This window comes from Kogia breviceps, chromosome 4 (assembly GCF_026419965.1).
Source record: "Kogia breviceps isolate mKogBre1 chromosome 4, mKogBre1 haplotype 1, whole genome shotgun sequence".
NCBI lineage: Eukaryota > Metazoa > Chordata > Mammalia > Artiodactyla > Physeteridae > Kogia > Kogia breviceps.
In genome coordinates this window covers 57,718,301-57,736,782 of record NC_081313.1, presented here as the reverse complement: position 1 = coordinate 57,736,782, position 18,482 = coordinate 57,718,301, and the positions used below count along the sequence as shown (strand labels likewise).

General features: G+C 39.7%; 1 protein-coding gene across 5 annotated transcripts in view; it reads right to left on the bottom strand.

The window, feature by feature from the left end:
• The window catches only part of ARHGEF28 (Rho guanine nucleotide exchange factor 28), a 330,335-nt gene that overhangs the window by 30,743 nt on the left and 281,110 nt on the right, over nt 1-18,482 (bottom strand). For all 5 annotated transcript variants that reach the window (XM_067031143.1, XM_067031144.1, XM_067031142.1 and 2 more), the window contains 7 exons: nt 17,443-17,621; nt 16,321-16,412; nt 14,911-15,093; nt 11,433-11,564; nt 8,369-8,469; nt 5,400-5,438; nt 5,258-5,305 (listed from right to left, as the gene is read on the bottom strand). In XM_067031143.1, coding sequence (XP_066887244.1) covers nt 5,258-5,305; nt 5,400-5,438; nt 8,369-8,469; nt 11,433-11,564; nt 14,911-15,093; nt 16,321-16,412; nt 17,443-17,621 — 774 coding nt within the window. The remainder of the gene's footprint in view (nt 1-5,257; nt 5,306-5,399; nt 5,439-8,368; nt 8,470-11,432; nt 11,565-14,910; nt 15,094-16,320; nt 16,413-17,442; nt 17,622-18,482) is intronic.

The window sequence follows — 18,482 nt, the reverse complement described above, 5'->3', positions numbered from 1 at the left end:
GTCCTTGTTCTAAGTTACCTCCTGAGACTGACCTTGGCACTTCAAATAGGCTTGTCCTCATTTCCTTAGTGGTATGGCCTGGAATTTATACACAAAAGAAATAAAGCACAGAAGCAATACTCATCCCCTCTTTTGGAAATGCGGTTTGTTGCTGGTTGTTGGATAATATTTAAGCGAGTGTTCTGAATAAGAATTCAGTACCTAAATTCACAGGACTCTGCATTCCTGTGCTGTGCCTCATTCTCTTTCTGAGGTCTTAACAGTCATTAATTCAGCAGAATTTAAGAATCTATATAAATCTGGTAGTACCCTTTGAGTCTCAAACCAGAAATTACTTAAGCTATATGACATACACGAAGACAAAAAATAAAAGTCAACCACTTGGAAGCTTTGCTAAATAAACTTTTTATAATATAATGCCCGAGAATAACAGTTAATATCATATTTAGGAGATGTATAAATGGTAAAGCTAGTCTCATTACTGTTATTTCTTTGTATTATAGCAGGAAGGTCATGCACAAAACACTAAGCTGAAATTCATTTGTTTAATAGTGCTAAAAGGAGGCTGGACTGCTTCAGGGGACATAGGTACTCTAAAACCCAGAGGACATTACCAACCAGGGACACAGATACTCTGAAACCCAGAGGTCATTACCAACCAGATTAAAAAAACATTTTGAGTTACGGCATCTGCCTGCGAAAAGTTTGGCAGTATCACAGGAAATAACTGCCAAGTTTTGGAAGGATTCCACAAAACAAAACAAAAAAATATCTGTAAATGCCCCTGGAAGCTTTTAATTTTAAAAGTCCCCAATGAAAGCACAAAGAAACAGAAAAGGGACAAATTGAAAATGGCCACATACTGGGTATGTGTGTGTATGTTGTGACTCATTATGAGAAATTATTACTCTCCTAAGGATAAATTCTCATTTTTCTTTCCTAAAAATTTAAAAAGCTGTCCATGTAACAGATGCTGGGAAGATGGGGATTTGACCATTAGTTATTTGTTAACTCAGCAGTTTCCCACGCTTTTGGAGGTTAAAGAACTAAGGAATATTTTAAATTGGTATTTGTCTTCGAGTAAGACTCAAAAATGTATTCGGTGGGGCCTTTTGAAATAAACTTCATGTTTTTAAATTTGAAAATCAATTCAAAAAATTTCAAATTCACATGAAAATTTGATTAATGTCTTTTAGCAGTTATTATAAAGAAAACAATGGTATCATTGAGAATAGGTACTAATAACTTTGATATTTAAATGTGAAATAATAAGCCATTCAGGACTCTGCTGACCTGGCTAAGCAAACTGTAGACTGCACATCACCACTTAATTCTAACAAATCCTAAGCGCATCATCAGAGTAAAACAAACAAACAAAAAATCCAACATTTTATATGCCAAAACTGCTACAGGCAATGGTAACTCTCATTTAAGGATTACAATTAGATTAATTAAATGCTACCATGAAGTATTCTTCATATATATTTAACATTTGGGATAAGACTACTCCCTTCTGTAGCAGAGAGGTGAAATTTGAAGACTGGATATTTATCTTCACATTTAAAGTTTACATTTACATTTAGGACAGAAAATAACACTTGTTTTTGAAGTTTAGGAAAATTCCCAATTCACTCTCTCTCCTTTTCTTTTTAAAATTATACTGAAGTATAGTTGATTTACAACATTATGTTAATTTCTACTGTGCAGCAAAGTGATTCAGTTATACATGTATATTCACTCTCTCTTAATTTTTCTCAGCTGAACTGTGCCCTTTCCTTTCTGCCTTGCCTATACCTCATCTCTAACTCTATTCTTCTAACATAGGATCAAATTTCATTTTCATCTGATTCAAAAATCCTTTGTAAAAACTTTAATCATGCGTAAAACATTCAGCTTCAAAAGAGATGACTGTGCCAGGAACAGAAATCTTTGAGAGCCCATATCCTTAGACCAGCTCAAAAGCTTTGGTTAAGAGAACCCACTATAGAATTTGGTATTTGCTTCAGTGTTGCAAAAACTAGGTCATTTAGGTCATCCAGCTTTTCTGAACCTTGAATCCACAGAGGGCTGCATTCAAGGTTGAAAAGAGATATGACCCTGTGAGTGTTTTCATCAGGCAACACAAGCTGGGACACTCAACGTTTTCATCTCCCAAAAGTTAATAAACTGCACGCAAACTATACCCCTTCTCAGTTAAAGTTTAAAAGAAAGAATATTTGCTTTACATGAGAAATTAATCTCCAAGAACATCTACCCCAGACCAGCATATCTAATACAAGACACTAAAGGCATTCCCACTAAATCTTGAAAACGACAAGGATGCTTACTATCGCCACTATTATTTAAGACATTTCAGAATTTCTAGCCAAAGCAGTAAGCCAAGAAAATGAAATTGATATGATTATTGAAGAGTAGCCAAAATACCACTACTTTCAATGTTTTACTTTCTACTTGGAATACTCCAAAGAATCAACAGAAAAACTATTAAAACAAAAAAACAAAAATTCAATGAGTTGGCCAGTTAAAAAAAATATAAGAAACCAATACCTGTATTTATACCAGCAACCAACATTGGGGAAACAGAATGAAAAAACAAAAATTCCATTCACAATAGGAACAAAGAGACAAAAATATCCAGGAATAAACTTAGCAGAAAAAAAAAGTACCTACATGAAGACAATTACAAAGCTTTCCAGCAGAACATAAAATAACATGTTCTCAGACAAGAGAACCAATTATTGCAAAAGTGTCAATTCTCCCCAATTTAATTCATAAATATAGTAATATTTTAATTTAACTGTCTCAGTAGAAGATTAAGAAATTTGTCAGAGTGATTCAAAGCTCTTATGAAAGAACATACAGACAAACATGGAAAATAATAAGAGGAGACTGTCATGCATTCAAATGTAATCCAAAACTTTAATAATTAAGATAGTGGTACTAGATCAAGAATAGGAAGATGATCAATAGAACATAAAAGAAGTCTTGATGCAAAGTATTAATAAGAAAACAGCAAATGTAGCATGATATTTTTTTCTGGTAAAAACTTAAAATCAGACTTTTATGTTCCTTATTTTCTTTTAATATTCAATAGGTATAAGATATGAAATATGAATGACAAAAAACCAGTGGGGAAAAGTCTAATTTCAGTAGTAACCCCAAAAATGCAAATTAAGATCATGAGCTAACTTGACCTATTTTCAAACAGAAATTTCCATTACTTTAACATTTTCAAATTGGCAACAAGTTGTCCATATTACCCTATTGTAAACTTTTCCAGGTGTACGTAATCTATGTCCATGTCCCCTTTTTCTTGCTGATAATGATTTTTTCATGCCTTTTTCTTTTTTTCTCATTAATATCAATATGAGGTTTTAAAAATTTTACTAATGTCCTAAAAGAAACAATATCTGAATTTTATTGATCTTCTCTATTATTTATTTTCTATATAATTAATGCTAACTTTCTTTCTTTGGATTTTATTGTTTTTTTAACTTTTTGAGATAGATGCATAACTCATTGACTTTTAGCTTTTCTTCTTTTTGAATATGAGCTTTTTAAAGCTCCAAATTTTCTCTAAGCATGACTCTAACTGTATCCTACATATTTTGATACTTAGTAATTTTATTATCCTTCAGTTAAAACTATTTTATAATCTTCAATATATTCTCTTCATTGAGTCCTGATTTACTTAAGCATACATTTTCTTAATTTCTAAATCAACAGGGATATTCTAGTGGAATATTTGATACTGGTTTCTAAATTAATTGCACTGTGACCCTGGAATATACTTTGTATGTTTTTAATTGCTTGAAATTTGTAGAACCTTACTTTATGGTCCATAATATGGTAAATTTTTGAAATGTTCCAGGTGTACTTGAAAAGAATGTGTATTATTCAGTTTTTGTATGTATTATTTTATGCATGTTAATTAGGTCAAGTTTACTCTTCCTGTTATTCCACTGTAACCTAACTGATTTTCTGTTTGCTTTTATTATAAAGAGAAATGTGTTATAATCTAAAAAAAAAACCAAACTTAAAATCACTTTTATTTTCCTTATTTTCTTTTAATATTCAACAGATATAAGATATGAAATATAAATGACAATAAACCAGTGGGGAAAAACGTTTAATTTCAGTAGTAACCCAAAAAATGCAAATTAAGATCATGAGCTAACTTGACCTATTTTCAAATTGAGGACAAGTAGAGAGGGGTGCTGATTATTTTGGCAATGTCTATCAAAAACCTCAAAAAATAATTTCAGTAATTTATCCTAAGGAAGCACCCACATATGTTCAGAGATCAGTGCACAAGGATGTGTGCTAGACTGTTTTTAACACAAAAGTATAAACTATGAGGAATGGATAAATTCTATAGACCTGAATATTATTCAACCATTAAAAATCGTGCTATAGAGACAAGTGATGACATAGAAAGGTACAGGTTCCAAGAGTATGTATAAAATGATTCAAAAAACTAGAGGGATACATACCCCCATGACAACAGTAATTCTCTCACAAAATCACAAGTCATTTTACTTTGTTTACCTGTATCAAGATTTTCTATAAATTTGTCTATAAACATTGCTTTCAAATCGTTTTAAAATGTTTTTTAACTCACAAATTAAGCAACTGGATGTATTCAGCCTTCCTTGTGCACGACCTAAGGGATCATCCAGCCTTAGAGTCCTCATTTTCACAATGCCTGTCTTTCCTGGACAGACCCCGTCTGATGGTAGACTTTGTGGACCACTTGCCCTTGTGTGCTTGGCCCTCATCACGGTGCCAGGCCCAGAGAGGGAACTCAATAAATGTTAGGTGGATGAACCAAGAAAACAATGAAAGAGCATATGAATTATTTAACTGCCCCAAAGGCCTAAGGCCACATGTGGAAGTGAAAAAAGTTTAGGTGTGAATTTAAGTTTTCACCAGAAAATGTGAAGTCATGCTATACTCACCTAAGAAAGAGATTCAGTGTAAACTTCAAGCCAGATCATACTCATCAATATTTTTTAAAGATATGAACTGTTTTATGGTTTCAGAGAAGAATGGTATAAACTGTAGTAGTGGTGATGCCTCGTGATTACAAAACCAGGTGAAGTTCAAAGCATCTAGCTGAGTTACACTTGGGGTGAGGCTTGGTGTTCTTTTAAGATCATTCACTACCTCTCAAATGTTCTAATTTTTAAAGTCCAGGACTCATCGAATAAAGTGAGTTGCATGAAGGGAAACATACACAGGGTCAAAGCATAGTTACCTGAAGGCTATATAAGAGACGGGTTAAATTCTGTATCGCTTGTATAATCTGAAAAATAAGATTGTGAGTGTCAAATTTTTGAAAAAGCATTCATTACCCACAAACAAAGGATGGTAACATATTTATCGTATGCAGAGCTCACCTCTGACTGTGAAGAACTTGGGAAACTTCTATATTCCACCTAAAATACATAAAAACATAAGAAAATGAACACACTCTACTCTTGAAAAGCTGCACTGTAGTGTTCCACAGTATACGACCTCAGGGAAATCACTTCTCTCTCTCTAACCTCTTCATAGTGACTGTTTCCTCCCAGAAATCAAAGCCTGTAGAATTAAACCACCACTTGATGAGAGAGAACCCCCTCTGTGCAGACTTGGTATCTGAGATGCATGGCAACTTGCCACCCAGCCATCCCTTAAAACACCCAGGGAAGGTGGTCAAGGAGTGCTGCAGGCTCTAAGTGACAAAGTTTACCTCGTGCAAACCATATTGTAAATGGAGCTCTCTGCGCCCAGGTTGAAGTTGTCTCCTGGGCCCAGCTTCCATCCTGGAGGCCAGATTTGGAAGCTAGAGATCATCACGCCTGGTCACTAACTCACTTTGAGATTTACAAAGCCACAATACACAATGTTTGGGAGGAGAAACCAGACCCAGAGGCAGCCCAAAGGAGGGCGCTTAGCTGGCCAGCTCCAGGTCCTCCCTCTCAGAGCTCACTGGGCCCATGCATGAGCGCCTCAGTAGAAGCCCTGTCAGCAGAGGCCTTGAATGAGGCCACAGGAGACCATGTGCTCCCGGGGGAAGCACCTCTACCTCACTCATTGTCTCTCCACTGCACACACTGGGGGCACATGTGGATAGTGAGGGTTTCCAGTTTTCAGAATTCAACATTTGTCTATTTGTTTATTGTCTCTTTTCTCTCATTAAGATGTAAGCCAACGAGTAGCAAGATTTCATCTGTGTATTCAGTACTGTACCTGCAAACCTAAAAACGCTGCCTGGCGTGTAATGGACATGCACACTCCATTCTATAGATAAAGAGTGAGGGGCCACTAGGCCCTCCACACCTCACGCCATGGGGATCATCAGATTCCCTGCCCTCCTACAGTCTCCTGCACACCACTTGTGGTCTTGTCTGAGCAGCTTTAAATTGAAACCTCAGGAAACCGTTCTCAGGTAACCTGAGACTGGTTGAATTCAGTTAGTTCAGGCTGATGAGGCCATGATGAGCTAGCCAGGTCTTTTCTTCCCGCCCCTCACCCTTCCCCAACACTGCCCATGAACGACGTCATTACTAAGCAGCACCTCAAACAGGAGAAGGACAAACGAAGGGAAAGGAGACGAAGTTTAGTCATTAGATCTGCGCCCAACCCTCAGGAAGATAACCGGGGCTGAGAACCCCTGTTCTGTAGTGAGTTCTGGAGTTCTCTCTGCTCTTCTGGTTCAGTCCTTGCTCCACATTCCACTGCTTTTGTAATAAAAAGATTGTATGGGATATAATTTTTATATTCTACACACATAAGAAACATAGAAATGAGCTGGATTACGCTACATGTAGTTACTTATTCCCAAGATCCACTTGGTTTGATACCAGCCAGGAATTTTGAACATCTTTTTAATGGAGTTCGTCTGCCACCTTGTGGTGAATGTGCATAGCTGCAGTAGGTGCTATACACACGGGATATTTTGCCATTTGGGTTACAAATCAGTAATTTTGAAAAATCCTTTCAGAAATGCATTTTTTAAAACCTTACCATATTAAGAAAGATAATTACAAAATACCCATCATATGCTTCTTTAAAGTGTGATTTCAAATGACCCTGCCGTGTATGTCAGTTCGTTTCTCAAAATGCCTTATGAATGGCAATGTTTTCCAGGTAGGTTCATCCAAAGAGGACCCGGAACACGTAACCTCTTACCTGTCACTGAATCATGGAAGGGGAGGGCTTTATGGGTGGCAGTCACCTCAGCTTTCCATTCAAGAGAAAGCTGTTCCTACTCAAGTCCCCTGCAACTCCCCCCCTCTAGTAACATAAAAGCAGCTGGAAGCTACAGACCTGAAAGTGAAGTCTGCCCTGAAAATGATGGAAAAGCAGGAATGTTTTAAGAAGAAATAAGTCAGAAAGCTCACAGTCAGAGTAAGTGGAGTAAACTCTAACGACTATTTTCATTTTGGCCTAGGAAGTTTAAAAAAACACTAAATCACAGCCATCTTTTTCTATGGCTCTTAAAATATCTTTGGTTTCTCAGTCATATGTAATATATACAAAAATATATATGATATACAAAACATTACATAAAGATCTGACAGATGTCATCTTCCCACATTAACACACAGTGGTATCTGGTAATGTGCCTAATTCGACTTTAGATAAACGCTTGAGCCCCAAATAATCCTGGGAAGGCCCACTAGCCACTTCCCAGAATCGTATCCTTATTCCCTCTCTCTCTGACATCTCAGTTCCATTTGATGTTAACAGAAAATTCCATGCATTTAATGTTTAAAAGAGTGTGTTATAACCTATGTGTATAGTACGTAAAAAAAAGAAGAGGCGTTTGGAATCACTTTGCCCCAGAGCAGAAATTGGTTAGGGTGATTACAAGTCTATCACAAAAAGGCAGGTGACAACAGGGGTGGTGACAGGAAAACAATCGTAAAGGAGAGGAAGGTAAAAGAAAGTGAAGAAGCCAGAATATTCCAAAGTCAAAATTGTTTCTGCCACTTTAGCACCACCTGGTTGCATAAGGGCCTGGATGTCCAGGACCACCTCTCAGCCAAGAGTTACTGTATGTAGTGGGTGAAAAGCTCGAGGTTTGCAGGGCGGAAAGTGAGACCAGAAGCAAAAGCGCAGACACACAAATAAACATTTGAGTTTTAAATCTTTTTAATAACTTTTCATTTGTTTCTTGGTTTACACCTACACGATATCAGAAAAGCGAGAACATTTTAAGAAGAAAAAAAGTTGGAAAGTTTAAGTACGAATACTGAAATTGAGAACAATGCAGGAAAGCACTTGTGGACTATTCACTGCCGAGGACACACCAGGAGCTGAGGTTGTTTTATTACACAAAGTAACCGGTGCTGTTTACTAACAAATCAGTTCACAATACCTTCTCCCCCGCATCAGAGACCGCCAGGTCGGTTCCCACACCCTGGGTCCCAGGATCCACATCCCAACAGCCTCTTCCTCCTGTCCCTTCTGTGACTAGTGCTGGAAGCACGCCATTGAGACAGAAACAAAAAGGACATCATCAAACATCAGCCAGTAGACTGGGTTCTTTGTACTCAGCTGACACATATTCCAAGATAAGAAACATCACAACATCACATGTATAGAATATTCTTATAAGAGGTGCTAAAAAAGTACAGAGCAAAGTGCAGAGTCCCTGCCCCCAGGGAGCTTACACACTAGTAGATGCCAAACTGACCCACAGCATCCATTGTCACCCATCTGTTTACTTTTCTTTCTCTCTAGCGGAGAGATGTTTGTGGTACCAAAAGGGTAGGATTCTGCATCTCACTTTTACTTAATAGGAAAAGCCGCCTGGGGAGGGTTAAATTGAAAACAGGCACCATAGAAGAAAATCAAGGGCTGGCAGGCCAGGTCTAAGGAGACAGGTCTGGGAAAGGCTCCCTTAGGGCCGGTATAAGAGCAGCAGACCATAAACGAGGTTAGAAGGGAGGCATCCAATGGTAGGAATGAAACATCTTTCTAAGCAGGTGAAGACGGCTAATATTTTATGAGCTCAGAGTCATACAAACTGAGAAGCTGTCCTTATCTCCAAATAACTTAATTTTTAAAATAATTTCCAAGTGTGTTTTTTCCCTCACAATTCTTACTTATGCTGTAAATTCACAAATACTGTAAATACTGTATATTTAACATATGAAAACACAGAGATATTTCTAGTCCAGAGATATGTTTAAGTACCAAATACAGATTTCACGCCATCCATTAAATCTCCATTGGTGGGATTTTATTTCTTTACCCACGTGAACTCAGTTAAAATTTATACCATGCTCACCTTGCACATATTAAAACTAGACTTTCCAAAGCCCTTTCACACACAGAATCTCAATGGAACCATGTCCAATCAGGACCCTGGTGAAATAGATATTTGCTTTGTGACAGTGCTATCTTGAAACTTCATTACTGATGAAGGAAATACTTTTTTTTTCTTTATTTAAATTAATTAGAAAACACTTTGGTCTTTGGGAAATGACAGTCCTCTAAGATTCCAAAGGCCTCTTTTATTCCAAAGACGTTTTTGTTTAAGCAGAAATAGCTCCAAATTATATCAACTAAAAATTAAGTTCATTTTGCCCAAGCCAGTCAACACTTTTTCACTACAGTGAACAAACATTTTATAGAGATTCTTCCGTCACTCAAAAAACGGTTCGACTCTTGGGTACTATTCTTAACTCTTAGAGAGATGCCAAAAGCATTACCCAGAGAATTAGCCATTCTCTCTTCCCCCCAATAGATACGAGGACCATCCAATGGGAAAAGAAGCTGATGGTGAGCCAGATGAAGGCAGAAGAGTGGGATGGATCAGGCCCCTCTGCTCCTGTATTCTATTTCAGAATTTCACAGGAAGTAGATTATACCTGTCCACCTGATTAGGTATTTCAAGGACTAAAAATAGAGGGCCTTGCTTGGTCTGTAAGCTCAGACTGACAGGGGCCTTAGAAGGACCCAGTCCTCAAAGTCAATCATAGAACCAAACCATCCAGTTACAGACTTTCGTTCGGGAGAGTGCTTTTCACCCTCATCAACTCTATAAAGAGAATCAAACTCTTGTAGCACCGTGTTCCAATCCAGCCCAGCACAAGACTAAACCAGGACAAGACCCCACCAACCCTGCCCCTCCTCTATGTGAACCCTGACTTCAGGCCACTGTGAACAGCCTCTCGATGGTTCTAGCAGATGTCAGGGGAGATGTGGATACAGACAGGGAGAGCCTTCATTGCCTGGTCTGACGGGAGGTAGGTGCGGCCTGTGTTCTGAGCATCTGCAGGAGCTGAGCGGAGCCTGTGCAGCTGTCCCTGGGCTGAGGCTGAGAGTGGCAGGTCCCTACACGTATTTTTAGCTAGAACTTCCTCAATGGCAAAATGAGGCTCTTCTTTAAAAAGGAAATCACCTGGGGCAGCACAAGTCCCCTGACAATCTGGGCTGTGTCGAAATGAAAAACACATGTGCACATTCTGCAAATAGAAAGCCAGGATTAGATAAAGTAGAACTTAAGAATAATTATTAGCTCTGGTTTTAAAAAAAAAAAGGTATAGAATTTTAAAACTGTACTGCTTCCATGTATCTTAATTAACCAAGGGATGCTGTTAAAGAAATTCTAAGACAATTGAATCCTCCAATCTCTAACTACTAAAGACATTTTTATCTGTGCACAGAAGACCTGGTGGAAGTAAGGTTTTTAATCACCAGGACATAATGAAAACTATATCCTTTACGGGTCTATCTCAGAAACCTCTAGGGAACTAAATATTTAGCTCACAACTATACATATAATTCGGTTCTGAGAAATTACCTAAATCAATTCACCACATTCTATTTTTCTGTATTTAAAAACTACTGAAACACTGTTTAATAAATGAGTTCTGACCTCAACTGAAGTGTATGACAACAGTGATCAAGAATCTTCTGGCATTTCTGCTTTTAACCCGAACACCAAACCTCGTGTGTGTGTGTGTGTGTGTGTGTCTGTCTCTGTGAATGTGCATGTGTGCATATATGCATTAGATTCTAGTTTTCTGAGTTATGTTTTCTGAGTTGACAATATGAGATTAAGGTAAAGGACTTATTCTTTAATGAACTGCAGGGACCCTTTTCCAAAAAACCAAAAAGTGTAAAAGCTCTTTCAAGACTGTATTCAGTAAGTCATAGTAAATACAAGGCAGGGTAGGGTTTGGACAAAGTACACAGCTTCCCTGGATAATGTCAGTATAACCTACAAACTACTCTTTAAGTCCTTGTCCTTCAAACACCAGTGTCACTTCTATAGGTAAAGGAGGCTAGCATATTTATTCTCAGGTTTTTCTCAAAAGAATACATTCAGTACCCTTCAAATCAGGACAGAGTCATTGCCTTCATTTTATGTGCCCACTATATGCTTCAGGGACTGTGCCCAGGCTCACTGCAAAGGCTACATGCTCACTTACAAGCAGTAGGCGATCCGGATGCATCCCGAGAACTGAACACATCCTGCAAAGCAGGTTCTCCACAACCTTCCTTGGGTGACTGACACGCATCGCTCATCTGGGAGGCCTTCACTGCAACTTGCAGGCTCTCGGCTAAGGAGAAGGAGGAAAACAAAAGTAAATTTAAAAAAATACACACACACACACACATACATACATATACATAGTTCAGGGGTTGGCAAACTATTTGATCTGCATCTGTTTTCATATGGCCCCGGAGCTAAAAATGGCTTTTACCTTTTTAAAGCATTGTTAAAATACACACACATGCACAAAGAAGATTGTGTTCCCCAAACCGTATATGGCCTGCAGAGCCTACAACGTTTACTATCTGGCCCTATACAGAAAAAGTTTACCAACCCGCAATCTAGACCAATACTTTTAGCATTACTTTATGATAGAGAATTAATTCAATCAAAAAACAAACAGTATAAAAATAACTCAAATGCAACTTCCAGTAAATTAGTATGCTAAAAAAACTTCCTGAAATCAATTAATTTAAATATGATATTAGGCATTAGGATTTTATTTTTTATTATTTACTTAGCTGCGCCGGGTCTTAGTTCCGGCGCGCAGGATCTTCCGTGTCGTGTGCAGGAATTTACTTGCAGCATGCGAATCTTAGTTGCGGCATGTGGGATCTAGTTCTCTGACCAGGGATTGAACCAGGGCCCCCTGCACTGGGAGGGCAGTCTTAACCACCGGACCACCAGGGAAGTCCCCAGGCATTAGGATTTTAAAACTTGCTACTCAGAAATATTAGCTATTCTTCAAAAGAGTATTTCCTCAAACGTGCCTTAAATAAAATACGGATTCCCAATCTTCACCCTAGACCTACTGGATCGGATTCCCCAGAGGAGAAAACAGGGGATTTGAATTTTACACAAGCACCAATGGCTACTCTTAGGATCTGGTAAGACTGGGAAACGCCACACCAAGAAAGTCAAGTTCTTATTTACAATTAAAAATTTGCAACTAGCTCATAGGATAGTATAATTCTGAGGACTCTACAAATATTTCTAAAACCCTCTGTCCAGTGATTCAATTTAGCAACTACTCATTGAGCACCTACTCTGTTCTGGGGGCCACTGGGCGTCTGCCAACTAATAAGGAGAGCTTGCAGACTAGAGAAGGAAAGAGACACACACAGGTAACTCTACTACAGGGCAGAGCATGATCAGTGCCAAGTTCTACCATCCAGGTATCAGAGCATCACGAAATGCCCAGCCAGCACAGGCTAAAATTGAGAGTGCATGACTTATTTGATAAAGACATCGTCAGGGACAATGAGAAGGTCCCTGGTTGTGTCAACCCATTTGGAAGTTCTGGCTTTATTTCTAAAATCTACCTTGCCTCTGCCCACTTCTTTCTACTTGCATTGCCAAAAGTCCTGGTCTAGACCGAGGCCCCAGCCTCTCTCATCTCAGCCTCTGTAACCACTTCCTAGTTTGTCTCCAGGCAAACTAGTCTCCTTCCAATCTTGTTTTCCATTCAGCAACCCTCATTCTTTTCAAGGTATAAATAATATCATGCTACACTCATGATTAAAAGCTTCCAACAACTAACTTTCCACTGATTTTGGAATAAAATGTCTCTCTCTCTCTCTCTTTTTTTTGAAACCACAATCTACAAAGATCTGGTCCCTGCCCGCCCATAGCAGCCTCCTCTGCCTCCTGTCACCCTGCCTTCCTTCTTTCACTGAACATGCCAAGCCCATTCCAGAGGCAGGGGCTACATACTCACATTCTGTATGCCCAGGAATGGTCCTCCCCCAGATCTCCAAACAGCTGGCTTCTCATCTGTCAATTTTCACCTCAAAATATAATCTCAGAGCAGTCTTTCCTGACCTCTCTACAGCAAAGCCTTCCCCTCATCCAATCCCATTATCTTATTTTCTTGTGACTTTCTGAAATAACCTTGTTTCTTTGTGTATTGTTTATCTTCCCCAACTAGAAGTTTTTATGAAAGCATTAGTTTCCTTAGTTGGCACCAACAGTAGTGCACACAGTAGGTAGATGCTTAATGAGTATTTGATGAATAAATGAGTAAGAGATTCCATCAGTGGACTCCACTTCAGACAACCTCTATACCCTCCTTAAGACCTCAGTCTCTTCAACCGTGAAATAGATACAATAGATCTGATCATTTCTAAATTCTCTTCCATAGGTAGTGTTCTGAGATTCTAAGGCAGAATGTGGCATATGTTTTCTGCAAACATTTCTGCAGAGAGTAAATATTTTAGGCTTTGTGGGCCATACGGTCTGTTGCAACTATTCATCTTTGCCACCGTAGCAAGAAAGCAGCCATAGATGATATGAAACAAGCGGGTGTGGCTGTGTTCCAATAAAACTACAGCTAAAAAACAGGCGGCGGGAGGTAGGACGCATTTAGTCCGCGGTCTATAATTTACCAAACCATGTGCTGAATGACAATATTCTCTGCCACTCTTGGGTGGTGGCTCTTTTATCTCCCAAACCCTCTGTCCCTATTGTCACTTCCAGACTATTGGCCCCATTTCCTCCCTAAACCTGTTTTTCCCTTGAAGTTTATGCCACCAGATTACACCACTCATTGGTCCTCCTGGTTGCCATTCATCTACAGACTCCTCAAACGACATGGCACCTTGGGCAAGTTCTCTCACCTCCCCCAATGCTACTCTTGTCAGAATTCTCTGTAATTTCAATTCTGTGAACACAGTCCTTCCAATACCCTGGCCTATCATCTCCCTAACATTTTCCCCTTCAGTGAGCTTGTCCTCCACCCTCCTTCAGCCACCAACTCCCACAGTCATGCCCTAGACTTTGTTATTCTCCACACAGCACCCAGAGGGTTCCTTTTAAAACACAAATCAAGTCACTCCTCAACTCAAAACTCTGTACTGCTTTCCCATCTCACTCAGAATGAAGTTCTGAGTGCTTACCTTGATCCGTTCCACGTAATCTGAGTCCTAGGTAACTCTGACTCATCTCCTGCCACTCTCCACCCCTACGTCACTCTACCAGCACTGTCCTCCTTGCTGTTCTTCAAACAAGTCTGGCACTCACCTGCCTCAGGACCTTTGCACCCGCTGTTCTCTACATCTGGAACATTCTTTCCCCAGATATCTACTTAGCTTTCTCACTTATTTCTTGTCTGCTCAATATCACTACATCAAAGAGGCCTTCCCTGGTCATCCTATCAAAAATAGAAACTTCCCTGCCCTATCACTCTCTATTCCACTTACTCTTATTTTTCTTCATAGCACTTGAACCAAACTGACATTTTTTTTTAAGATATGTTGCTGTTTCTGGAATAAGTAAGGACTCTGTTTCTGGAGAGTAAGGATTTAGTCTTATTCTGCTGTGTCCTCAGCAACAAGACCGTAGCACATGGCACATCGTAGCTGTCCAATAAACATTTTATGAATTTGTTGAACCAAATCCTTTTGGAAGCAACTTACCTTCTTTCAGTGCTGCTGCCAGTAATGAGGCTGCCTGGGGAGGCTCTCCGGGGTCTGGTTTAATGAGGAGGTGGGGCTCTAGATGGACATCCTCAAATCCACTCAGTTCTCCAAGTTCAGCATAGATATGCAGCTTCTCTTCCAAATATGTGCAAATTTGTTGGTCTTGGTTACTGAGTATTTCTAAGAAATAGCATTTACCATCGAAAGTTATCACATGAATACAACTAATGAAAATCCAGGCTCTAAGATAAAGATGTTGCTAGTTAGCAAGCAGTACACTGAACGGGTCAAGTACAAGTTATTTATTGGGTGGGACAAACCTAGGTTGAAATCCTAACTATTCTACTTGGTGACTGTAGCTTCCAGCAAATAATTAACATCTCTGAGCTTCCTTTGTCTTTTCTGTAAATTTGCTGTACTCAATAAATGTTCGTTTCCTTTCCCATTCCCCTAATTCCAGAAAACCTTGCAAAGCCGATCTTTGTTTATTCAGGCTGTTTTCTATTAAGACTAAACATGAAGGTCAGGAAAGAAAATTGAGGTGGCACTGTCCACGATGAGTGCTTCCCACAAGGGAAAACAAAGCAAGGCCTGGAACTGCTCGGCCTTCAGCCAGTCCTGGTCAAAACCAAACATACCGGTTTATGTTTTCGTTTCTCAACATCCAATGTCTTTAACCACCTTCGCATGCATCGTCTTCCTCTAATTTCAACATGTCACAGAACTCTTAGAGCTTAAAGGGACCTTAACCAGAAGCGAATTCAGGGGTTCTCAGTCTGCCTCAGAATCAGAGGGAGAGTTTAAAATACTGATGTCTACAGCCCATTGCCCTCAGATTCTGGGTGAACTGATTGAGGGTAAGGTACAGGCATCAGAACTCTTAAAGACCTCCCCAAGTGATTCTAAGGCCCAGCCAGAGATGAGAATCACTAAGCTCATCTAATTTCCTTACTTCACAGATTTGGAAACTGAAGACCAGAGCTATCATGTTGCTTGTCCAAAGTCATACAACCATGACCTAACAGTATGAGATCTAAAATCAAAACACTAGACAGCAGGTCCAATGCCCATCTGCACCATACTGTTCACAATTGCTGTTATGTTACATGCAGAATGTTTAAAATATATTTTTAATCACCAAGGAGGGAAGGAGTCATTTTATTTGAGCACCTTTAGTGCCGGTGTGTGTGTATATATATATATGTATATGTATATAGATAGATTGATATCTATCTATATAGATACACAGATATGCATGTATGTATGTATTTTTTGAGAGTGGTCGGGGTGGGCCTCCAGTGCACAGAATTAATCATTTAGTCATACGTTCCCATTCATAACACCTGGGCTTCCCCAACCTCCAAGGAGAACTGCACGACTCGGGAACAAGAGGTGCCTGCACTATACCTTGACATTGCTGAATTTTGGCCACTCTGGCTTCAGCTTTCCGCCTCTCTTCGTCAGACTCACTTGTCCTTCCCCCTTCTTCTTCTGGGCAACTTTAAAAGACAACAGTCAAGAGAGACAACTGAAACCAAATCCAAGTATCTTTAGGTTCATTAGAAAAACATGGGAACTTGGCAGTAGAATTATTCGGAGAAGAAAAATTCAGCATAAAGAGAATTCATCATGTCCCCTGGCCAAGAGATTTGGTTTTCTTGATTACATAATGGACCTTGCATAATATAATATAGCTCTCAAAGTCAGCAGTTTAGGATGACTCAAATATTCCAACAAACACACACATATACAAACATGCACCCATACATGCACACAATACCAATGCCACCAGTAGGTACAACTCAAATCATAATTGTTGCTTTCTACTGCATTTGGGCACTTCCATTCTTAATGAGGGTAGAGAGACTGGAGGGGATGGTGGTAGGGTGCCAGGTTGGGTGGGGCGCAGTAGAGGAGGAGGAATTTTATACAACATCATTCAAGATCTAACTAATCAAATTACCATTAAGAATGATCACCCTCACACCCCCGTTTATAAAAACTGTCTTTGCACAAGTAATGAGGGGTAAGTTGATGTAGCACACTTAGATCCACCAATCTTAAAACGTTTATTGAATGATTCTTCAGAATTAGGGACAAAGAGAAACACAGACATGGTCCCTGACCTCAAGGATCTTCCAATCTAATAATCAAACATATATACAGAAAAAAGATAATAGCTGCAAGGCCAAAGATGACAAGCACCAAATAAATGCCTTGAGAGCAGGTGTTAAGGAATTTCAGGTAAGGAAGAGACCAGTGGAACTGAAGAGGTCTTCACGAAGGAGGTGAGCCACGAGTGGTACCAAGATGGGTAGTATTCACAAAGGCAGAGGGAGATAGGGCGTTTCAGGCAGGAAGGCATGGAGAAAAAAGGTGCAGATGAGGGGCTACTGCAGGCCGGGGCAGGGGGTGGGGAGCAGACCCTTCAGGCTGAGCCTAAGTTTTCATGCAGGGGAGACACAGTTAGAATATTTTCCCCAATGGAACAAGTCCATTGCCTCAATAATGGACAGAAGGAAATGTTACCTTTCTACTGCCTGTTGGATCCGCCTCATCCAGGCATTCCGTTCCTCCTTGGAGTTGGTATGAATTTCATACATCTCAGGACCAGCAGATGAAGCACTGATCAGAAACATTCCTCTCTCCTCATTCGCAACTTCCCTAGCAATGAGCTTCTGAAGGGAAATAACTGATGGCTTCTGATCCTACAGAAAATAGGATGAGGTGCAGATGAAACAGTGTCCTATTTAAAGCAAGGGTCTCACAAAACACAGTAGCTAAGGAAAGCAACAGTATTAGGCAAATCTTATTTCACTTCAACCTTTTCCACAGAAGAGCTGTGGAAGTTCATAAGATTTCCAATGAAAAGGGTATGCTGAAGAGAGGATGGAAAAAGAGGATACAGGAGAATGTTTGTCCTTAAGAACTGGTGGTTTAAAAGGATATCTTTTAAAAAGACAGAACAATCAGAGCAGTAAGAAAAAATATCAAAACTGTTGTAGTCAGGGATGGAGAGATTTTTCTAGAAGGGCATGGTACAGGAAACAGTGTATCAAATATTACAAAGAGATTACGAGGGTTGGAAGACCTACAGAGTCCACTGGATTTGGCAGTTAACAGTAACACTGTTTCAACAAGCTGACGAGTACAGAATCACAAGTACCAAAGAGTAAACTGTAAATATGAAAGGTAAGGAGTACAGAACCCCAAGTACCAAAGAGTAAACTGTAAATATGAAAGGTAAGACTAGGGAGGCAAGGGCTTCCCTGGTGGCACAGTGGTTAGGAATCCACCTGCCAATGCAGGGGACACAGGTTTTGAGTCCTGGTCCGGGAAGATCCCACATGCTGCAGAGCAACTAAGCCCATCCGCCACAACTACTGAGCCTGCATTCCAGAGCCCGTGAGGCACAACTCTTGAAGCCCGGGCTCCTAGAGACCATACTCTGCAACAAGAGAAGCCACCGCAATGAGAAGCCCACGCACCGCAACGAAGAGTAGCCCCAGCTCGCCGCAACTGGGGAAGGCCCACACGCAGCAACAAAGACCCAACCCAGCCAAAAATAA